The sequence below is a fragment of the Haliotis asinina genome, chromosome 14, assembly GCF_037392515.1.
Source record: "Haliotis asinina isolate JCU_RB_2024 chromosome 14, JCU_Hal_asi_v2, whole genome shotgun sequence".
Taxonomy (NCBI): Eukaryota; Metazoa; Mollusca; class Gastropoda; order Lepetellida; family Haliotidae; genus Haliotis; species Haliotis asinina.
Window position 1 is genome coordinate 7,472,802 of NC_090293.1, and position 25,142 is coordinate 7,497,943.

At 39.5% G+C, this 25,142-nt stretch overlaps 1 protein-coding gene across 2 annotated transcripts in view; it reads left to right on the top strand.

Annotated features, from left to right (window-relative positions):
* Nucleotides 1-792: 792 nt before the first annotated feature.
* Nucleotides 793-25,142, top strand: part of LOC137261417 (oxysterol-binding protein-related protein 11-like) — a 36,866-nt gene continuing 12,516 nt past the window's right edge. Inside the window, exons 1-14 of one of the 2 annotated variants that reach the window (XM_067799163.1) lie at nt 793-925; nt 2,251-2,285; nt 6,105-6,225; nt 9,595-9,642; nt 10,317-10,398; nt 11,322-11,401; nt 18,932-19,086; nt 19,560-19,668; nt 20,519-20,560; nt 21,095-21,184; nt 21,394-21,437; nt 22,117-22,226; nt 22,876-23,009; nt 24,773-24,858. In XM_067799163.1, coding sequence (XP_067655264.1) covers nt 818-925; nt 2,251-2,285; nt 6,105-6,225; nt 9,595-9,642; nt 10,317-10,398; nt 11,322-11,401; nt 18,932-19,086; nt 19,560-19,668; nt 20,519-20,560; nt 21,095-21,184; nt 21,394-21,437; nt 22,117-22,226; nt 22,876-23,009; nt 24,773-24,858 — 1,244 coding nt within the window. In that variant the 5' untranslated portion in view covers nt 793-817. Of the gene's footprint in view, nt 926-2,250; nt 2,286-6,104; nt 6,230-9,594; nt 9,643-10,316; nt 10,399-11,321; nt 11,402-18,931; nt 19,087-19,559; nt 19,669-20,518; nt 20,561-21,094; nt 21,185-21,393; nt 21,438-22,116; nt 22,227-22,875; nt 23,010-24,772; nt 24,859-25,142 lie in introns of both variants that reach the window. The other variant, XM_067799164.1, reaches the window with a different exon arrangement.

Sequence of the window (25,142 nt, forward strand, 5' to 3'; positions counted from 1 at the left end):
TGACATCGTGTCCCAACTGCGTAGATCGATGCTCATGATGTCAGTCACGTGTTTGGTCCAGGCTCAATTATTTACAGACCTCGGTCATATTTCTAGAATACTGAATGTTGCAGTACCCCTTGGTGTTTCAAAAAGATAATGTTGGGTCTTTACTGACTGATGGTGTGACCTGATGTAGATTATGTCTGATTCGAGGGATATTTACAATGGCAACATAGAATTGTCTGTCACACTCTACTTGACAAAGAATCACAACAACGAATTAAAGACAACATAGACAGGTTCATGTGTGAACTAAAAGTAAATAAGTCATTGATTATTCTGCAGTTTCAATGTTTTGTGTAAAGTTTATTTCAGATTGAGGGTGATCACAGGGAATCGAAAAGCTGCCATTACAAAAATGTCTGAGCTTACACATAATTTTTGCTATTGTAGTTGGGCAAGCCCTCAATAGTTGCTATGTAAATATAAAGCTTTGCATCATATGAGGCTTACACTAAAAAGTGTGGCTTGCTTCTCGCCTGATTAAACAATATTCCTGTACTAGTTAAGAAAACTACGTCACGGCATGTCCATGCATTTAAGTTCAAGGAAAGCTAGAGATGAGACTGGTCTCCGGTATTTATCACTTTCATGAAACCCAGGGCGCGTGAGGATTTTCGGTTGAATGGACTTTCCGGTAGAATAGAGCTGTACAATAATTACCGGTGAGCAGAGACTGAGCTACTGGTTGAAAATATACACCTCAGAATTCTCCAGTAACTCCCCTTGTCCCAGGTGGCGCTGATAACCGGAAGCGTTGCCAGAACAGTAAAACATGGCCGCCCCCACGAAAACCTCGGCGACCTTTGGCCAACTTCCTGACCTATCAGGGCTATCCGAGGCCGAGCGGGCCCAGGTCATCGCAGTCATGGAGCGAGCACAGGTGGGAGGATCCCCCGGATGACATGTTTACCCTTCTGATGCAATTCATGTATAAGTCTACTGCTATGAAATGATTTTGACAGCTCTAAAATTGAAGTTTGACTCACAATCTTGTGACTGACACATCGCTATTTTCACCATTATCGCATTGATATTGTCATTATTGATTAATATGTCAATGCTACCAACTTGACACTGGATATAAGTTAACAACATGACAATATGTTGGCTACTGTTGGACACAAGTCAATGGTTGCTTTACTGATACTTATGGTCTCTGTGAATGTTGCGCTGTACCCAAAGTCACTTATCACTTACACTAAGTTACAGTGTATTCTTTTCCCCAAGCCATAGAAAAAATTAACGATTTTGTTTGGAATTTGATGTTGCGAACAGTCTCATAAATATAGTTGCCTTTGTTATCTGCCAGCTGTTTATATTACCAATGAATGACCTAGAAATAGCATATGAAGTTCGGTCGGTATTTATCTTTGTTGGACGCAAGTCATCGTTTGTTTAGACTTGTCAGCATCCCTTTAAGTGTCGACTGTAGTCACTGTCAGCAGTTCACTACACCGTCACACTATTCCTAGACTTAGAAAATGCTCTGCTGTTACCAAGAAACCATTCCACACAGGAGAGTACTCTGAGTAGTTTATTTGTGATGGTGAATATTACTTACAATGTTTACTCATCAGATTCTTTACTCACTAGTCTATAAATTTCTGATTCATCTTCACATCAGCTTTTCAAGATTTAAGTGACATTAAAGTTAAGTCAGCATATCGGCTTATGACAGAATACTTAATTGTGCTTAATTAGTTACTGCTTAACACACCTTCTTAGAGTCTGCAGTATATGGCTGTCTAAATGATTTAGCTTCAAAAAATTATTTTATAAATGTGATGAAACCTTCGGATATGGCAGTAATGACACTAGCAACAGAAACAGTTCCCTTGTTCTTTAACATGTTTCATGTGAAGCTGAAGTTGTTTCACTCATATGATGTAACCATTGAAACTATGTGTAGAAATAAACTCACAGAACAAGTCTGGATAAACTGAAAAGTAAAGTGGTGCCTGTTTTTGTTTCAAAAGGTAAATTCAGTGGTTGCAACAAACTCAACAATAACGGAAATACTAACTGTAAGTTCTTGTGGCTTTCTGTTTGTGACAACAACCTGTTCTACTTCATGATACACTCAGTGAATTTTATGTATTGAAACATGAATAAATCATGAATGTATTTCAGTGTTTGACATGATACCATGATCATTATTTCATATGCCATGTAACTGTTAAAAAAAATCCATCTATTTGTTTCCAGGAATTCGAGCGGAAAGAAGATATAAAAAATTTCAGGTAAAGTTTTGCCTTTCTTGATTCATTTAATACAGCAGAGTTCTCACAAAACCTGAAGTAGCCTTGAATTTAGAGTTTTTCTTGAACAGGCCAGTTCAAGCAGTATTTGCCTTGAATTTGTTGAAAAGGTTTGTTTGTTGTTTAAAGCTGCACTCAGCATTATTCCAGCTATAAAGTATTAGTCTGTAGATAATGGAGACAATCCACATCATGAACATCAATCTACGGAATTGGAAATGAGGATGTGTGTAAACAAAATCAGTGAGCCTGATCGTCTTTCAAAAGCTTGGATTGATGAAAATCAATTCTAACTTTGATCTTCGCGGTTTATGTTGAAAAGATTTTAAAATGAGTTCAAAAGACGGCGAATCATGCCCAGTCTGAGAACAATTATTTTTAGAAACCATTTATATAAGAAGTAACTTTTGCTCTACCCCATGTGCAGTATAATAAAGTACTTTTTTGTCCTGAACTAGTATAGCTAAAACTTGCATTTGAGTGCTTTAACGTTTTAAAAGTTCCAGGCAAAACTTGTGCATTACACCACATATGGGGTAGAGAGAACTGTATTTCTTTTCTAAGATGATAATCTTAATACACACATGAACTAATCTTGACAAAAAACAAACAGAAATGAGGCAGTGTTAATGACCTAAATTAGCAGTCCTTGTTTGAGGCTAACTGACAGGCTTTTCCAATGCTGTATCCATCCCACTACATTAAGTTGCACATTGCCAGGAAAACGAGTGTAATTTTTTAAAGGCTGTTTATGGTCACATTAAATATCTTATGTCTTATATCTGTTATAAACCACATTTGGGTATGTGGACTTCTACTACCAACGTAAGCTTTGAACAGTAAGTCAAGATGTAGTTGACTAGTCATGTGACAACACTGACATTCCATGATTGCATTGTGGGAATGAAACCATTGTGTATGTTGCTGTCTCAGTGTTCATTCATCAGACAGAGATTGACATATCCATCAAAAACAGTTGAATGGAATGTTTTCAGTAGTGATGTTAAAGCAACAGCAACGCAGGAAATGGGGTGCTGTAGAGTAGTTTACTGTAAGATACTTTACAAGCCGATGACATCTGACGTGCATCATGGTACCAGTTAACAAGGGAATGTTCGAGTGCAAATGCTGTTGTGATCTCAATGCAGTGTGTGATGTATTGCAAAAAAGTGTGCTTTATTGTCTGATAAGTTACTGTCAGTACCATGGATCTTTTAGCGAAGCATTTTGGAAACATAGATACATGAGATTTGTTTATGCTTATGAGGGAATTACTCTATTCATAAAAATATTGTGTACGTCATTTGCTTGATGATATTTTGAATTGCAAACTGTTTGAGCACCCAACCGCCCCTTGAGCAGATGAATATGATTGTGGTGTATGATGGTGTTTGTTTTGCATTAGACTGCATGCCCTGACAAACCTGGATTAACGGGATACTGTGTTGTGCTGTATGAGCTGCAGCATCAAGGCTACCGGCATCGTGGTACTTTCTTTCATTTGACATTGACTACTGCATATTACCAAAGGGTGTAGAATAAACGTTCCTGTTTGCTCTATTCCATAAAATCATTTTTAAGGACAACTTTTTGAGTTAGACTTTTGATGTAAGCAGATAACAACACAACAAATTAAACATGGAGAGAAACCATGAGACATTGTAAAAGCCTTTCAAAAAGCCAATGTTGGAGGCATGTAAGTTAACACCTAACGAGTGCTACTAAATTAGAATGGATTTTCCAATTCTGCAATTCAAAGTTATGCACTGTACTAGTACAAGTGTGCTCTGTTTTATGTAAAATTGTTTTGAAATGAAAGTGTATCAGTTTATTAATGTTTTGATCAGTGAAAAGACAGAATGTCAGAGATTTATAAGCAAAGTCATTTTGTGCATTAAGCAGGACAGCTATTTCAGATTACCCACATGGTCACATGGAAAATTCAGCCAGATTGCAATTTAATTATATGGTTGCCAGGCATAAATTTTGAAAGGTTTTGACACATACTTGGTGTATTCAGGACTCAATTTAGTGCTTTGTTGCTTGCAAAGATGCAACCCAATATTACAAAGTGCAACCTAGTTTAGTCGTCACCTCATCTGTCTGTCCATCCATAATCCTTTTGTTTCTGGAGCATAACTCAAAAGCCATTCAGTATTTTTAGACCAAAATTGGTAGACATAGTAAACTGAAGCTAAGGGTGTTCCTTTAGCTATTTACAAATTTTTGGCGTTTTTATTTTTTGGGGTTTCCATGGAAACGTTTTATGGGAGGGGTGGGCGTCATTTCTGTAGCATAATTAAGAAAACATTCTGCATTTTTCTGCAAAACTTGGCAGATAATCAATCAGAACCTGAAGTGGTACCTTTTGCCATTTACATCCTTTTGTATTATATTATTTTTTCAGATTCCATGGAAACGATTTTGGACTTAGTCTCAAAAGGGAGGCATGGGTTTCAAATTTCTTAATATCTTTCAGCGATACTCAGCAGATATGTGAATCACACCCCAAAGTGGTGCCTTTGGCTATTTGCAGAGTTTTGGCTTTTATATTTGTTTATGGTTTCAATGGAAACAAGCTGGACGTAGTCTCAAAAGGGAGGGATGGGCTTCATTTCCAGAGTACAACTCGAAAACTTCTTAATATCTTTCAGAAGTACTTGGCAGACATGTTAGGCAGACCCCAAAGTGGTGCCTTTTGCTATTTACAGATTTTTGTGATTTATCGTTTTCTGAGGTTCAAAATGAAGTTCCATGGTAACGATTCATACCTAGTCTCAAAAGGGCGGAATGGACTCCATTTCTGGAGCACAACTTGAAAACTTCATATTGTCTTTCTTCAAAACTTGGCAGATATGTGAGATAGATCACAAAGTGGTAACTTTTGCTATTTACAGATTTTTGACATATCTAATTTTCTTGGTTTCCATGGACACTGGTCTGACTTAGTCTCAAAAGGGAGGTATGGGCTTTGTTCACAGAGCACAACTCGAAAACCATTTGGTATCTTTCAACATATCTTGGCAGATATATGACTATTTAGTATTAAACAGTGAGTGAGTGAGTGAGTTTGGTTTTACGCCGCTTTTAGCAATATTCCAGCGATATCACGGCGGGGGACACCAGAAAATGGGCCTCACACATTGTACCCATGTGGGGAATCGAACCCGGGTCCTCGGCGTGACGAGCGAACGCTTTAACCACTAGACTACCCCACCGCCCCTTTTTAGACAGATCTTGAAAGGGATGCATTTTGCTATTTGCAGATTTTGGGTGTTTATAGTTTTCATGATTTCCGTGGGAATGATATGAACTTAGTGTAAAAAAAATCATGTAACTGTCAGATGATTCCTTTCAAGTTTCATCTATATGTTGCGGGGGGGATATGTCGTCTTCTGATGACTCTTGTTACGAGTATAACTTACACCATGTGCAGGCCATTTTTTGAATGGGTAAACTTGTGAATAAAACATCTGATTAATTCAAAAGCATATTTCTTTCATTACTCATTGCAGTAGAAGTAGTGCATCTGGAATTTGTCTTGTGCATCTAGGTTTTTATCTTAGGTTGCACCTGGTACAATTAGATTAACATCTCTTAAGTCAAGCCCTGCTTTATGCTGACATAAATATCATGGTACATGTTTCAATAAAATTTGCATTGGCACAGATTTCATATATTTAACTCAGGCCATGTCAATATTAATCACCAGATGATTTTAGAAATTGTTCAAAGGGCGTAAATAAGGAGATAATGTCATGATACAGCTATTATTCATTATGATGTTTATTCTTGTTTCAGTGTCCAGCCCTCTAGGAAGCCTCATGAAGGTCAACTGCTAAAGTATACAAATGTGATGAAAGGATGGCAGCCTCGGTACTTCGTCCTTGAGCCTGAATCGGGGATGCTGGAGTACTTCGAGGCAAGTTCTCACTGACACTCAAGAGCATGATCTAGCAAATTATGTGTACACCAGTAACTGAATTATTCCAGCTTATTGATAGAAATATTTTTAGCGACTTTTTGTTGGAATGATTCTGAATAGCATCATCCTGAAGATTATCTTGAAAATGTATTCTTTTTCATCCCCTCTTGCATGTAATGCGGGGGCATATAGTTGTCGGCTCATCTATCCGTCTGTCAGCAGTCACTTTATTTCTGGAGCATAACTCAAAAACTGTTCAGTATATTTCAACCAATATTGGTACATATAATACAGAGAGCCTGAGGTAGTACCTTTTGCTATTCACAGATTTTTATCATTTTTATTTTTCTCTGTTCCCATGGAAATGTTTTCGACAAGGTCTTAAGGGAGAAGTGAGCTTGTTGCCTTTTGGTATTTACAGATTTTTGTCATTTTTATTTTTCTTGTTTGATGGAAATGATTCTGACGTAGTCTCAAAAGGGACAGGTGGGCTTTGTTTCCAAAACACAACTCGAAAGCTTCTTAATATCTTTCAGCAAATCTTGGCAGATATGTGAGGAAGATACAAAAGTGGTGCCTTTTGCTATATGTAAATTTGGCATTTTCATTTTCCCTGTTTTCTGTGGAAAAGATTCTGATTTAGTCTGAAAAGGGCGGAGTGGGCTTCATTTCTGGAGCACAATTTGAAAACCCTTCAGTGTCTTTTATCAGAACTTTGCAGATTTATAAGGTAGCTCACTTTCAAATTTTACAGAGTTTTGGCATTTATATTATTCTTCCTCATCCCGACTCATGCTTAATTGCTTATCTCCTCTTCCTGGCGAAGGTAGTGCAACACTTGAAATCTTTTGAAGTTCCCTTCTGAAAGAAGTGGCCGTAAAATTTACACTCACCCACGAGTAATCTCCCCTCCCACGCACATGGTCAGCTGAATCACTCTCTTCCAATTGCCCGGCGAGGGCGGCTGGAGGCACCTGGGGTCCCGATTATGTCGCAGAATCAACAGGCTTCGAAGAAGAAGTCCTTTGGCAACGAGATCGTCCCTCTACAGGAATGACATATCTACAATGAGCCGCCATTGATTCTACACAACGAGCAGAATGTCAACCGGCACAGACAACTTTACCCTAACTGCGTTGTCACCACTCCGGAACACTTGTGAGGGTTGTCAGACAATGCAGACTTTGTCAGCAGCCTTGGTCATTGCAGCAGACAACTTTACGAGTCAGCCATCACTACACTCAACGCAGCCGTTCCACACAGACACCCTGATGCTACATGAGCTTGGGGTAGCGTCCTTTTGAAGAAGCACGAGGACTATAGTGACCACTCATCTAGATCTGCACTCTGGAGTTGTGACGATACTCCCATGCCATGATATGATACATATCACGATACTGGTAGTCCGATACATACGATACGATACGTATCACGATATTTTGTCCTTGTATACAGAAAAATAAAAGTACTGGAAATAATGTGCTGTTATGTTATCATTTCAGGGAAGGTATTCTTCTCCCAAGAAAAATAAAACACGTCATCTTGAAAGACATTTTATTAAAAATGTTTAGCATGCGTCAGTAAAGTAGTGTTTTCCCATAAAATGGAACAGCAGGGATCAACATTGGCACAACTGGCTTTTTCGCACAGATAACAAAATAAATTTGTGAAAATTATCTCAGTCGGAGCATGTCCATGGCAAATATTTTCCATGAAAATCTAAATAGAAGAGGAGACGGTGTTTTCGTAGACTGAAGTATGTAAGTATCGTGTTGAATTGATACACAACAATCGTATCGATGTATCATATCGTGCAGCTCCTGTTCAACAAGATCGTCTCTGACTGCTGTGACTGCTGCTGTGTGAGAACTCAACTACATCTACTCTCACTCCAGGGGATGAACAAGGAGATTGTCTCTGTCATCCTTGTCATCTCGTCGCAGTTTGGAGAGAGATCCACCTATGTCGAGTCAGTGCACTCACGTGAGTGACTATGCTCGCATGAACGAGGACGCTCGCTCGGGTGAGTGCTCTCATGTCTGGTCGCACTTCGGAGAGAGATTCAACGTCGAGTGAGAGCACCCGCATGGGTGAGTGCATACAAAGCACTCGTCATACAGAAGAGGTTCAGCAGTTAATGTCCGAACACCTTGCCTCTGTGGGACAAGGTCTCTTGTCCGCCTCATCATGGAGTGATATTTTCTAAATGCCCTTATGTCAAGCCCTGTGGTCAGCGCCCATAATATTGTATGGGAAGATTAAAGAGAGAGCTTGGATGGTTGCCCAAGACTCCAGAGGAGTCATGATGATCAAATCCATTGATACAGACAACGGTGCTCAAGCAGACAAGTCAGTGTTACTCTAACAAGTCCAAGTTCTCCAGAGTCCAGAGATTGAGAGATAAGAAGTTTAATACTAGAGCGTCCAGGGACAGAAGAGGAGGTAAACATTGAAGATTTATCACGTGACTTGTGGAAGCCAGACGCTCTGCAGAGTATAATGGTGGAAAGTCCATGCGCACGTCTTGAACAGACTAGCATGAGTGATTATGACCCTGTATTCGTAATGAAGGTACTTGTGCATGAAGAAGTTTTGCAACGCGTCTTGATTGCTTTATCTTGACATTTAGTTGCATCAGAAACTAGCAGGATGCTAGTTACTCTGTTGTCATCACGTGCCATTCAACGAAGCCTTCTACAGAAGAAGAGTTCGACTGGATGTGATCCCCCCAGAATCTACAATGAATGTTAGAAGAACAGGACCGAATTATCGCCGTTACAAGTTCCCGTCAAGGGGGAAATTATGGGATATAAGTTTTGAACAGCCAGCAGAATCCAGCGTGGTCTGACCCACCGCTGTCTTCGTCGTCGGAGTCTGTAAAGGAAAAATATGTAATTTTCTGAACAAAATTGATATTTTATACTTATCCTGACTCATGATGAAAACCCTACCAGCCGCCCCTCAAAGACCTGCTGAATTCTCATATTCTCGTGTCGGACGATTATAGAAGAGAGTGATTATCATGGCTGATCACCTGACCATGTGCGTTGGAGATCAGGTTACTCTTGGGTGAGTGGAAATTTTACGGACGCTTCTTTTAGAAGGGAACTTTAAAGGATTTCAGGTGTTCCACTATCTTTGCCAGGAAGAGGAGATAAGCAATTAAGCATGAGTGAGGATAAGTATAAAATATCAATTTTATTCAGAAAATTACATTTTCGTGATTTCCATGGAAACAATTTGGAATTAGTCTGAAAAAAACATCCAGCTGGACTTTAACTAACTGTCAGATGATTTGTTCTTTCAAATATGTTGAGGATAGGGGGGATATGTAGTCTTCTGATGACTCTTTTCTTTTTTTTGTAGAAAGAGGAGCAGAAAAAACAAAGACCAAGGGGGTCCGTTCATCTTGCGGTAAGTTTCCATGGTTATTGGCAGATTATTTTTATGAGTATTATACACTTACTGGTGTATTCAGGGTTAGTTTTACAAAGTTGTTAAGGTGTTATGTTGTGCTTAACATTACATAATGTTTAAAAAAGTAAATGAACATATTTGTTTGAGATGCATGATTTCCTATGTTTTCTTTTTAAACACAAGTGATACGATTAATGCAGAACTGCATCATGATGACCTGTGTGTAAGGCCGTGTGTGTGATGACCTGTGTGTGATGCCATGTGTGTGAAAATGTTGATGACGGTGTGATTTCTGTGTGATGACTGTGTTTGCTGACTCTGTGTGATGTGTGTGACACTGTGTGTGATGACTGATGTGTGTGTGTGTGTAATGACTGATATGTGATAACTGGTATGTGTGTGATGATTTTGTGATGTGTGTGATGTCTGTGTGTGATAACTGTATGTGGTGTGTGATAACTGTGTGTGATGTGTTTGTGATGACTGATGTGTGTGTGATGACTGTGATGTGTTTGTGTGATGACTGAGTGTGACGTGTGTCTGGTGTTTTGTGTGATGACTGTGATGTGTGATGACTGTGATGTGTGAGATTTAGTATGTGATGTTGTGTGTGATGATTGTGTCATGTGTGTGATGACTGAGTGTGTGACGTTGTATGACACATGTTCCAGGCTGCAGTCATATCCCCATCAGATGAAGATGGACAGACGTTCACAGTGAATGCTGCTAATGGGGAAATATTCAGACTGAGAGGTAGGATGTCATCATGATATTAATCATTATTATAAGCAACATTTTCATAGCGCTCTGTTTGAATTTCTGCTAGATCACTCTAAGGCTCTTCACAAGGTGTTTTTCCCTTGATCAATGGATGTCAGTTTCAATGGCACTTGGTATTATCAATCTCAACTCCCAGGGGATCATACAACTAGGCTCCTAGAGTTAATGTAGCTTTCTCATCCTTACAAGGTCTGCATTCACAGCTGGGTACAGTACTGGGAACACAGTCACAGTACTTTGTTCAAGTTTACTGCATGTTGCTGTACCACCTCAAGGTCACTGGATTACTACGAGCATGGCACCTTAAAAAACTAGCCCACCCCAACCCCCTGATGATGATGATGATGATGATGATGATGATGATGATGATGATGATGATGATGATCCTTCCACATCAACCTGACAAGCTGATATAACTGAGACCCAATCAAAGTGGCATGAAAAATATGATTCTAGCAAGTGTTTATGTACTAGTATTTGTTCCCAGACATGCTTTGCAATATCCTGGCTATATCACATCGACCTGTAAACATATGTTTCTTGTCAATAGTCCATCTGGGTCTTATCTGGCTGTGACAAGACACGGTCCACCAAGTGACTGACCTGACCACCCAATTTATTTTGCCACCTGTTGTAACCAACATGTGTTTTTGTGTACCTGTACCCTTAGTCCACTCAAGGGATCAACTTAACCAGATCAATCAATGTTCAGAAAACAAACGCATTTCTTTATGGAAACAATTTGTGAGTTATGCACAATCAAAATTCAGTTTGTTTGGAAGATGAAACATTCTCATGGTCACACATTGTCAACAGGTGTTTGCGGGCATTTGACTCCCAGTTATTACTATGTCCAGTTACATGATGTTGTGTGTAATGGTGTCCTTTCTTTACAGCCCTTGACCCCAGAGGGAGACAACACTGGGTGGACCGACTGAGGGTTACTGCTGAATACCATACAGCCACCATAGCACAGGTAAGCCTGACTCACACCAGACAGTCACACTAGAGACTCACACCAGACAGTCACTTTAGAGACTCACACCAGTCACACTAGAGACACACCAGTCACACTAGAGACTCACCCCAGACAGTCACACTAGAGACTCACCCCAGACAGTCACACTAGAGACTCACACCAGACAGTCACTCAAGAGACTCACACCAGTCACACAAGAGACTCACACCACACAGTCACACTAGAGACTCACACCAGACAGTCACACAAGAGACTCACACCAGACAGTCACACTAGAGACTCACTAGAGACTCACACCAAATAGTCACACTAGAGACTCACACCAGACAGTCACACTAGAGACTCACACCTAATAGTCACACTGGAAACTCACACCAAATAGTCACACTAGAGACTCACACCAGACAGTCACACTAGAGAGTCACACCAGACAGTCACTTGAGAGACTCACACCAGACATTAGACAGTCACACTTGGGAGTCTAGACCAGACACTCAGACTAGAGACTCAGACCAGACACTTGGCAATCACACTTGGGAGTCTAGACAGTCACACCAGACAGTAACACTTGGGAGTCTAGACAGTCTCACCAGACATTCATACTTGGGAGTCTAGACAGTAACACCAGGCATTCACACCAGACAGTCACACTTGGGAGTCTAGACAGTAACACCAGGCACTCACACCAGACAGTCACACTTTGGAGTCTAGACAGTCACACAAATAATAATTTGTTCAAGGAGTTTGAATCTTGTTTCCAGTTTACAAGTTTGAACAACCATATTGTTGAGGTATTCGTGGACTTGACTCTTTCTTTTTCCCTCCATATAAGAAGATATTTGTTACTTTTATCCCATATGTTCTGTGTCTGCCATTGATTATATTTGGCCTTGATTTGACCATCATGCTTTGACTGTGCAACTGAATTCTCTAAATATGTGTATAGATATGATTCTGCAAATGTCTTTTCTTCTGAAATTAGTTTTGTGTCTTTGATATTAATGCAGACAGTATTTCAATGTCAGTAAAGTAAATCCATGGGTAAAGTGGCCAATTTTCATGACATTTTTTACTGTGAGGTATACACAGGTAATCTGCTGCTTGTAGATGTCTCCTTTACTGTGGAAGCTGTCTAAACCGGCACTCATTGGGACTGAATAAACAATCCACTTTAGATAATGTACCAGATTGTAGAGCTGGTGATAAATATACAAGTCACGGTTGGGACTGTGATTTCATGCTGAGGTTGACAACTTGCCGGATTGGACAGATGCCGATTTTGACAGCATCCACCGTATATGGAACTTTTAAACACTGAAGCAGCATCTTCTGCCTGTGTCTAAATCCTTACATTGATGGTGTTGTATTGTGACTCATCACCTTCTCCACGTGTCATAGTGAACTGCTCTGCACCTAGCACCTGTCACCTGACTGCTTGAATAGATAGGCATCACATGGTCAGTCTCTGGCTGTATAGAGTTCCTGACTGGCTCAGTCACCAGAACAAACTGTTAATGTCATTGTACTCTGTACGTGTGATGGACTTCAGTAAATAGGTTGGAGGTTGTTTTGAAAAGTTCATCATATTATTGCCACGGTTAGAAAGGGATGAATCAGTATGACACCTAGCTCCTTGAAGATGAGACCCTTCACTGGACTTTTAATGTACAGTATACAAAAAGATTTGTTCGGTATTTTTAGCCTAAAAATATCCGCTTTCTTATGTCATTCCAATTTATTTTTTTAGCACCTTCATTCAGAAATTTCAAATCCAAAATATATGAAAATATAACACAAATATTCCCATGGTAAAACACACTATTGTTTGCATACAGTGATTGTCAGGATGGCAGGTGTAATAAATGTTTGTACAATGTCACAGTCAGTGTTGACCATGGTCAAATTGTCACTGCACTTTTACATCAAATGCTTAAAATTCTATGTACAGTTGTGTTATACTAGTATTAAGGGGTCATTACTTCCATTTGTTAATCGGGACAACACTTTGCTTTTTAAACGCTTTTTTACATCTACTGGTATAATTATTACTACTACTACTATAATTCGTGTCAATTACTATCATAGGCATATTATTATAGTTGTCATGGTAACATCTTGAAGTTGAAACATGATGGCCTTATTGAACATACTGCGACTATGTGTTCAATTTCAGAAAAAGAAAAAAATTCCTGGTCTCCAGGTTTGTATAGAAATTGGCTGGATTTTCATTTAAAATTATGTTAATTAGCCTTTTGTAAATTTTTAAATATTCATTATCATTTCTTGTTGATATGGTTAGCGGTGGTTAAAGTTTTCATTTTGTTTAGATGTAAAGTTACATTGATTTAATGGTTTAAATCAATTATTGGTTGATGCAGTTAGATATATTGTTCGACAGTATTCATCTATTCACTGTTTGCGAATGTTCAAATGATTTCATTTTTGTGATCTGTAGATCTAAATGTTGTGTATTCTATATTTATTTGGGTTTATTGTTGGAGCACATGTCAGCTTTTTGTTGCACCTTTCCTTCTGTCCTTTTCATCTCTTGAATTTATTTGTGTTTTGTGGAGTGTCCGGTATACATGTAATTACAGTCCCTCCGTCAGATCTCATGTTATACAATGTATCCCAGCAAGGAGGTCTTAGGACACTCCATATATGGTCATGTCAGGTGATTCCTGAGGAAACTGTGATAGTTCAGATCTCTCTGAGGGTTGTGGTGGTTCTTGAACTCAAAGGATATGAGCTATCGAGCAATAACCTCTTTGAGTGGCGGGTGCGGTGGGATAGCCTAGTGGTTTATGCATTTCCACATTATAGTGAAGACCTGGATTTGATTCCCCACAGTGGGTGAAGGCCATTTCTGGTGTTCCCCCACCGTGAAATTGCTGGAATAGTGCTAACAGATACGTCAAGTCCAACTCACTCACTCACTCTTTGAGTGGCAGTTTAGTAGTTGGGATGTACAATATTGAACAAACCTTATAGTTAACAATTTCTTCTATCTGGTGAGTGCAAAATTTAGATGAAGATTCCTTTTTGACAATGGTACAAGAAGCTGTATCAAAACATAATGTCACACTCACAAGTTTGTTAATCATGAGGTTTGTTCAGTATTGTATTTTTAACGTGGATTGATGTCTTGACCAGCATGGGGAAGAAATTAATCTCAATATGAAACTTTGAATTATGGAAACTCAGCAAAAATAAAAACTTGACACTCATTATTTTTCAAATAGTGTATTGAAACTTTTCTTGAAAGAGTTCTTGTTATGATTATGGTTAAATGGATACGTCACACATTCATTCTACTGGTCGGGCCTACGTAGCATGTGCGAGTGCACTGCACACTAAAATCACGTTTCCACGGGCCACCAGTCACGTGACCTATTGATACACTTGCAATCGATCTCACAGTAGCAGAGTAGATCATCTCCGAAAACACATTTTTATAGTTAATTATTCTTTAATTTGCAATGCCATGACTGTCAAACATTCAGCGTGAACGTGCCATTGGCATGCTGAATACGGGAACGTCCGTCACTGATGTTGCGAGGGTTATGGGATGCAGTCGACAGACTGGCACCACAGCTGGTCGACCACGTGTGACGTCACATACAGAAGAGTGACAGATTGTTTTACGTCATTTTGTAATCGGTTTGTCACTGCCACATCCACTGGCCATTCGAAATTGCCCGGCTCTGCTCATCTTCATGCATTGCGACCATATCATGGACCACTTCTTACCGGTTTCCATCAACACCAACGTGTTCTCTGGGCATGACAGCACCTGAGATGGACCCAGCGAGATTGGAATAGGTTGTGTTTAGTGATGAATCAAGGTTCACATTAGCCTTTGCTGATGGAAGGGTTAGAGATCGGAGAAGATGAGGAGAACGCAATGCCCAGTGTTGTGTACAGGAAGTGAATCGATTTGGGGGTGGTATGGTTTGGGGTGCTATTGGGGTGCTATTGGGGTGCTATAAACCTTGATGCTGCAGCATACAGGGATCAGGTGCTTGTTCCAGAGCGTTTGCTATTCATGGCAGCTCGTGGCCCAGGTCTGACTTTCCAACAGGATACCGCCAGACCTCATACGGCCAGTTTAAGAACGAATTTCCTTAGGAACGCTGGCATCAATATCATGGAGTGTCCCTGAAGATCTCCCGACCTCAACCCCATAGAGCATGTGTGGGATGTGTTAGGCAGGCAGCTCCGTCAAGTAAGGAACCTTCTAAAGAACTTGCAAGAGCTTGGTGCCATGTTGGTACAAATATGGCATTGCATTCCCCAAGCTGTGTTCAGACGCATCATCCAATCCATGAGGAGACGTTGTATCGCAGTTGTGAACGCCCATGGAGGATACACCTCATACTGACATGATTTCATTAAGTTGTGACTCACAATTTTTGATCATGGACATTATAGTTGCATTTCTGGTGGAACCGATTCCATGACAAACATGATCTGTATGCTATAGCAGCTTTAATGACAAGAGAATTGAATACAATCGTTATTTCAAACCCATTTTCCAAAATGTTCAAATTACTGACTTTGAAACTAGTGTAAAGTTTTTATTTGTGTTGAGTTTATATGAAATCTTTATGAGGCACAGACGTATTCCAATTACCAAAACACTAAAAGGGGACAATTTCTCCCTTCCATTATGGTATTATTTCTATAAACTTTCACATTCCCAAGTCCCTGATAATAGTGTTTCGGAGATACAGAAATTAGAAATAATTGTCTAAATTCAATGGTCACTTGTACTGGGAATTTGGCTGCCTAAATGCTGAATAGCTGATAAATTCACCTGATCTCCAATGGATTTTCACACAGGGAGACAGTCTTTTGGAGTGAAAGATCTTAGATCAAACAGATAAGGTATTGACTTTGATCTGGTAGTCATAGCAACCTTTGTTTGAGAAGTATATAGGACTTGTAATTAATCCATGGTACTGCTTCCAGTACAAGTTCTGGGTGAGCCTTAAATATGTGTTTCAGCATGATAACCCAATACCTGATAACCTGGTATATTATAACCCAGAACACAATAACCATGTATAGCAAGACTAATGGTACAAAAGTCTCGGTCACAGCTTGCTGGGGAGCTTGGTCTTGCTTGTCAGGGCAGCCTTCAGAATTCATGCTAGTCCACCAGTCCATGATAGCTAGATTGTGCTGAGTTCAAGTTAAAATCCAGTGATGGCAGTCCACACTGACTTGTGAGAATTTAGGATATCACTTTCAGAATCAATTCTCATTGCTTTGATTTTGTGTATACATGAATCTAATAAAATGTACAGAAAATGTAAACAGAATGAATGTAGTAAAGAGTTTTGTTAAAGAAAGGTGCTGTAGAAACCCTGATAACTTGTGAAATGAAATGCAGGTCACCAAGAGTAAACTTAAAATACCTTGAATTTCCAAGGCTACAGGATGGTTTCAGTCAATGCTATGTTCATGCTGCAGGGGTGTTGGCGTCTTCTCTCTCAAAACGGAAGTATTTTGACACCAAAGCTGTATGACAGCTTGGAAATGTTATGCAATTGTATTATCCTGTAGACTGTCATGAGCCATTCTCCTCACAGATTGCTTGTTCCTTGATGAGCATTCAAATTCTTGTCTGCATGTCTGTTAATTTTGGTGTCAGCATTTGTGATATCTTGGGTAATGGCTGGCCTTTGTCTAAGATACAATAATTCACTATTCAGATTTGTGTCCTTTAGATGTGCAAGGAGCCAGTGACATGGGTTGGATTCCAAGTTCCCCTATCTCTATGTTTGTCAGCACCAACCTCATCCCTTCTCACTACACTGGTTAACATTACTAGGTCACCTTGGCCCTGTCTCTGTTCAACTACGGGAACCGTAGAGACGAATCATACATAATGTCCCTCCCACCCTTGCTTTCCTCCCCACTGGTAAATGATTCCCCAGCTTTGCTTCTTATCGCACAACCATAGTTACGTAAACTGATTAAAAGATTAATGATTATGCGTAGTGGAACAGTAAACAAACTCGTGGTTCTTTAGTTAGCAATTTAGTAATGGTGATTCACCAGCTGCTGTAAGTACCAGAAGGAAAATTATGTGCTTGTGAAACTCTCTTCATCCAGAATGGATCTTAGTGGAGGTTTCCCGATTAAGTGATTTATGGAGTAATGATTGACATTAAACAGCTAGCCTAAAATCACTTTGCTTACAGTAGACTGTATTAAAATAATTAAATGTTTCTCAGGCACATTTTTTTCAAAAGCGATGAGGATGGGAGGACTTCTTATCTTTTTCTCTGAGAAATACAGTTTGGGTAGTTTAGCATGTGCTAGTGAGTCATAGATTCAGTCACACTCGATCTTACAGACACTCATTCTTATAGTGGACAAATGGATGATCGGGATGCAGCAAAGTCAAAATTATTCTTTTTCAAATAGCAATAAAAAATTGTTACACGCACTAATAAAAGTGACACGCTGATGCCTGAGAACATTTCACCTTTTTTTATTTAGCCTTACAGAACATCATAGCAGTGCTACTAGATTCCACAGGCGTTGTAAACATATAGGTCATGCTTCTACTCAGATTTTCCTCTCACATCAATATAAGATGCTGTCTTAAAAACATAGTTCAGTGATGCATTTGACCATTTGCACATAACTCTACAATCTGTGTAATTCAACAAGTGATAAGATCAGAAAGGTAGTTAGTACTGTTGCGTTAATGACATAAATGTCACAGCTTCCTTGTATCAAGCTTACGCTTGTGTTTGAAACATTTTCTGTAAATGTATTACATGTAGTACATATATCATATATGATTTTTCAGTGTCTTCAGTAATGACAATATATAGATCAACATGAATGGTGTTTATAATCTGTAGACATGATAAGCATTCTAAGTTATTATTCCTATATTATTTTTCAGAATTTTGACAAGTCAACAATGTAAACTAAGTCCTCATTTGTAATGTTGTTGATTTATTGTGATAACAGATGTTGTGCAATATTTTCATATTTGGTACTTACTATTAGAAAGGTCAGAGTGTCTGTTATGTGTGACATCTCTTTTCACCTTTGACAATGACCAATGTCCACAAAGCAGTTATGACACTATGGACTGTTATTGGCCGGTGGTGGTGGAATAGCCTACTGGTTAAAAGTGTTCGCAAGTCACGTCGCAAATTCGCAAGTCAATTCCCCAAATGGATACAATGTGTGAAGCCCATTTTTGGTGTCCCCCGCCATGATGTTTCTGGAATACTGCTTAAAGTAGCATAAAATCATTCTCACTCACTATTGGCCAGTCTTAAGATGTGGGAGTTTATTTATCATAACTCACATGCTAATAATGTTATGAAGCTTGTGAGCCCAGATCCTAAGGTCCAGTTTTCCACAAGGCGGTCCTAGTGCCATGACTGTCATGGTGAATGTTAGTATGGGAATTACAACCATTTTGGTTGTAAGATAGCTTAATGGAGCCCATCTTCCATGAAGGTGTTCAAGATGAGTTTCCCGTTGGTATTCCAGCAGGCTCCCCCTGTGACCAGACTAGATGCTGGTGGCATGCCAATAGTAACGCCTCCAGCTAAAGACAATCTCCTGGTACGACGGCTCGACAACTCCCTCAATAAGAAGTCGCCAGGCGAGACAGAGGATGGCCAGCCCACTTTAATGACTGTCAGGTAGGGCACTTAATTTGGCACTGACAATCTCAAAAGGGTAGTAACAGACCACTGACATGCTCAAACTTGCTTCAATCATTACCATCATAGGCATTTTGGTTGTACCATCGAAGGGTGTGATTTTGTGCACCTGTTTTGTTCTCTGTTGGCATTGAGTTCTTTACCTGTAATAGGAGTACTAAAACCACTGTATTCACTGTAGTGGTCAGGATAAAGAACATGGCTGAGTGTGTATCATCAGACTGACACATGGATGGGATGTTGGCCAATATTATCCGCTAGAACCAAAAGAATGTACTGTATTATGTTTCCATGGCTACTGAGGCTTGTAAGCTTTATGCAGAAAATGTTATGCATGGAGTGTCCAATCTTAGGGCAAATCTTTAATTGTTGTATTTAATGTATTTTCAAATTGCTCTCTTTGAGGTGCAGAAAGTGTGTTCTTTTTAGTATTAATTTCCACTGATTTTCAGATCTCAACACAAGGTACTGCAGGCTGCTAAAAATGACTCGTTCAAGGATGTGAAGGATTACATATCAGAGGCTGACGATTACAGTAGGCACCTAGCAAACAAAATAAGTGTGAGTAAGACCTTCGTAACCATGTATTTGATATATGACAAATGAACAGGTGGTCCCATCGTCTATAAGCTGCTGTCTGTTGCTCAGATTTGTGACCCTCAGATGAGCCAGACACCTTTGATCAAAACACAGTTCTTATCATGTTTGGTAGTAATCTATTTATAAGTTGCATCGCTGGTTCATTCCTGAATCTGGTAAATGTCTGCCTGACATAAAGGTGTGTCAGTACCATATTAGTACTTTTCCTTTCATTGGTAACACTGAGTTAGGATTGATCCTCAGCAAAGTTTGCTTGTCCTAAGCGGCGACTAATGGGATTGAACTCAGTGACTTGGTTGATTGCACAATGCCATTTAGAAAGTGGTCAAATGTAACATATGCTTTATTTGGGATTACACTTTCTTTAGAGTACAGATTCTACTACCATTCGGGGTTTAAGTCCCATGCAGGATTCGAACCCATACCCTCAGAGTCAGACACCTAGTCGCTAGCACTATAAGTCAGAAGCCTAATCTACTCAGCCAGTGCGACTTCCACAAAACATTGTGGTGGCTGAGCAGGTACTTTAATGTGTACTGTACAAAGAAAGTGAAATCCCACATGTATGATGTGTTGGTGGACATATGTTCTTGTATCCCATTTTCCAGGATCAGTGCTCATGCTTTTGACCACTGGATTGTCTTGTCCATACTTGATTAATAAGACTGCCATCATATAGCTAGAAAATTGCTGAGTGTGGTGTAGACCTATACTCACTCACTCACTGAAAGGTAACAGTCCAAAACATTGGCAGGAGATGATGATGATGATGATGATGATGATGGTGATGATGGTGATGTGATTTTTGCAGAGTTTACCATACACTTCTGGGTTTCTGACTGGCATAGACAAGGTAAGATATATCTCTATCTGACATTGATGTATCAAATTATGTGAGCACAAGAAATATTAAGAAATAGGCAGACCTTAGGACATCATGGTGAAGGTTGGCATACATGCTCATGCTCATATGAGAATTGAGCTTTATTGATTTCTACAGCTGGTTGTTTTGTATAACACTTAGTGTTTGGATTCAGTGGTGTTGACTTATAATAAATGACTTCTCATTGGTCACAGATCTGATCATACATTGATTCTAACTTCACTGAGTGACACTTATGTTGAATGTAAAACCTTAGAAGTGTCAAAATGTCAGCCCCTGTGTGCTAGATCTTGGGGTAGCCCAGTAGTTAAAATATTTGCTTGTGAAGCTGAAGACCCGTTCTCAATCCCTCAGTATATTTTTATGCATTTGATGAATTTTGTAATTTCATCTCACAGTTCATTAATCATCAGAACTTGCCTTTATATTTGTTTATGTAGTAAGATAGGAAAAGGATGTTTGTTTCATGCTCTTTTCATGATTATGAATATGTTTATGTTTCAGGAATTGCTTCTACTTAAAGCCACATCATCCGCCACAATCTTGTGCCTCGAACAATGCTTATCAATACTCCAGAACAGACAGACAGGACAGGTGTGTTGTTTTCTCTTGCTTGACCTGTTACAGGTACCATCATCAATTAGAACAGAAATACTGTGTAGAAATTGTGATTTTGATAATATCAATAATACCACATAAACAGTTGCTAACCCTTTTTTTCTTCATGTTTCCTTGTTCCTTTATTCCTTGTTCATTGAAATATGTGAATGTATGTTGAATTGTGTTCCAACATCTGTTTCCAGTTATCGGTTCCACAGACTCCACAGCCTGCAGAGAGAAAGCCAGGGTAAGCATGTAACTAATGATGAAACTCTCTCTGCTTTCAAACAAATTCGCAAAATATGACCTAATTCATGGTATTCGCAATAGGGACAGCAACTGTTATACATAGGAACACCGAATGTGGTATGTGTTTTCAGGACATGTATGTTGTGATGAAAGTGGGGGATATTGATAACCATGTCTTCTTGTTTTCACAAATATTTCAAGTTTCCATGGCAATAAGTTTCATATCCATGTAGTTATTCATGGCGTCTACTTATCATTACCTGGGATAACCATGATTTTGTATTGGTTTGTTTTAACATGCAGTTCACGGTATCTGTGGCATTGAATAACAGAAAAATAATCACACATTGACTCAAATGCAGGCACACATGCATCTACATAGAGACGTACATATAGACGCAATCACACACACCTCACAGTTTGTCAACTTGTTTATTTAACTTATTGAAGAGTGAATAATACATGACTACTAGATGATATTGTGACCAAAAGATGTTATCTAATATAAACTATCTCTGTGATAACCATGGTAATACTGCATGATATCATCAACATCATACTAATATTGGCTGTAAACTGTTTGTTCAAACATAAGCATTCTCCATGAACCTAAAGTCATCATATTTTAAAGTGCTGACATCTCCTTGTGCATGCTGTCCTGCATTTCTTGTCTCCAGGCCACTAGAAGGGAGTCGGTCAAGTACTCAGCTGACTGTCCCCTCCCCCACCGAGAGCTTCACCTCCGCCAGTTCTGTTCCCTACACATTCACAGACCAGAAAGTGGAAGGTACTCCTGCTGCTTCTACTGACCCTTGACGATTTGGTTTAGAATTCGTCTTCAGCAGCCTATGCTGTCATAAGAGGCAACAAACTGCTTCTGTCAATGTTCATCCTGTTGATCATTAGAAACAAACTAAGACCACAACTACTACTGCTGCAGCTACTACTGCTCCCGCTACTACTGCTGCAGCTACTACTTCTGCTACTGAAATGACTGTATCATTCCACTGAGTACATCATCTGTCCATCAATTTTTACTTTTATTTGTAATTGTTTTACTTCCTCATGATACTGATGTCTTTAACATCAGCAGTTGACCCTGGTGATAGGATAATCTGCATGACATACTTCCCAATGGAGGTTGTGTTAGATGAACACTCGGACATCTTTGACCATCCAATCTGAATGAAGAGCGGGTGGGTTCTGAGGAGTCTGACATCACTTTGCATTATTTTTCTACTGTTTTTAGTTAAGGGAGAGTTGTTTTATGGATGTCAGTTTCTTTATTATGAGTGTTCCTCCTAATATAAACGTTGACTTCCATAAAAATGCTCTTCCGTATGTGTATCACTTGTAAATGCCATTCAAAGACCTGTTATTAGTTACATTAGAGAGTGTCTGTTTTGTTGTATACACGCTATGCTGACTGTGTCCAGGTCCGGTGAATCACGATGATGAAGTGGAAGATGAGGCAGAGTACAAGGACTCGGAACTGGGTGGAGTAGAAGAACATAAAAGCATCATTTTACATCTCTTGTCTCAGTTGAAGCTGGGCATGGACTTAACAAAGGTGGGTGGGCCCATGACACCAGACACTACAGTGGCTACTATATAGTCACTAGACAGTCATGACACAACACAGACTTGACATCAGTCACAAGAGAGGCATGACACCAGACACTAAAGAGGCTACTATATAATCACTAGACAGTCATGACACAACACAGGCTTGACATCAGTCACAAGAGAGGCATGACACCAGACACTAAGGAGGCTACCAAGTAGTCACTAGACAGTCACGACACAACACAGACTTGACATCAGTCATAAGAGAGGCATGACACCAGACACTAAAGAGGCTACTATATAATCACTAGACAGTCATGACACAACACAGGCTTGACATTAGTCACAAGAGAAGCTAGAAGCCAGACACTAGAGTGGCTTGACTCCAGACACGGGCCAGGATGGACAACAGACACTTGACAGGATTGACACCAGTCATATGATTGAACCCAGTCACATGAAAGGCTTGGCACAGTCACAAGAGAAGCTTGACTTTGGACACTAGAGTGGCTTGACACTACACATTAGTCAGGATTGACACAAGACACTTGACAGGATTGACACCAGACATTAGAGAGGCTAGTCACCAGTCACTAGAGATGCTTGACACCACACACTAGATATGCTTGACACCAAACACTAGACAGGCTTGACCCCAGTCAAAAGAAAGACTTGACACCAGTCACAAGAGAGGCTTGACACCAGACACTAGACATCCTTGATACCAAACACTAGACAGGGTTGACATCAAACACTAGACAGGATTAACACCAGAACCTGACACTAGACTGGCTTGACTTCAGACACTAGACAGGATTGACCCTAGGGATATACACAAACCCACAAACCTGTATGTGGCCACAAGTCGACAGCAAATGAGAATAACACTTCCCAATTTGACGTAAGACAAATCTCAATTTCTCGTAAGTTTTCAAGTTTTCAAAATATATGACTGAAAGAAACAATAGCACAAACAATTTCGGAATATTGTCATGATGTTCCACAGAATTTTTCTGACCTAGGAAATTTATATATGAATCCCAGCACAACACACTAGACATAACACACCCAATCACAAAGCATTACACACCTCAAGACACTTTACAAGGAACTACATACCAGACACTACACATCTCAACAGGCACCATGCACCAAATACATAACAAAATGGTGTGGTGTGTGTGTGTGTGTCTGTGTGTGTGTGTGTGGGTGGGTGGGTGGGGTGGGGGGGGGGGGTGGATGGGTGTTCATGCGTGTTTGATCGTTAGTTTGAGTGCATAGAAATCACTTGAAGTCCTGGAGCCCATTTCACAAAGGCTTCCTACTGGTCCGACCTTGTAAAGCAGGTCATGGACCACCTGTTACTTTTTTACCCTGTTTAACAAAGACCTCTACATTTACACTGTGTCATAAACAGCCCAAAAATTAGGACCCCCATTGACTTGTCATAAATGCTTTGGAAGGTTGTAAACACTACTAGTATAAAGATGGTGTCAACAATTATGTTACTTATAAGTAGTTAAAACACGCTAACTAATAAGGCCTGAAAAAATTTGAGACAAGTCAAAAAACATTCTAATTGCATTATGATTTAGTCTCAGATGGGATGTGATAATGGATTTTTTGTTACTCTGGAAATAGTAATATTTTACAGTTGGAAAATAAGTATGCTAATTATCAGACAAATTCAAATTCTCTTTAACCTTCAACCGTAGGAATGTTATCTTGGTGTGTCCTGTTGGTATAAATGCTTTTTCTCATTTTCAGGTTGTTTTACCAACATTTATATTAGAAAAAAGGTCTTTACTAGAAATGTTTGCTGACTGTATGGCCCATCCAGATATATTCCTGAAGTAAGTGTAAACATTTTCTCTTTTTTCAGTCTGCCATAGCTACCCATAAAAGTGTTATTAATGTATGAAAACAGAAACATTTAGTTATATTAAATGTGACAAGTTATCATGTAGAATTGTAACCTTTGGAAAGCTAAAAACCTATGTTTGTGGAACCAAATCCCACACTCCTCATGGGTTTGATTAGATAATCTGGCATATATTAATACCTTATGGGTAGGACTTGGTACAGGCAGCCACACACACACTTGCACTGACCTAGATATCTTTCAGTAGGACATTAA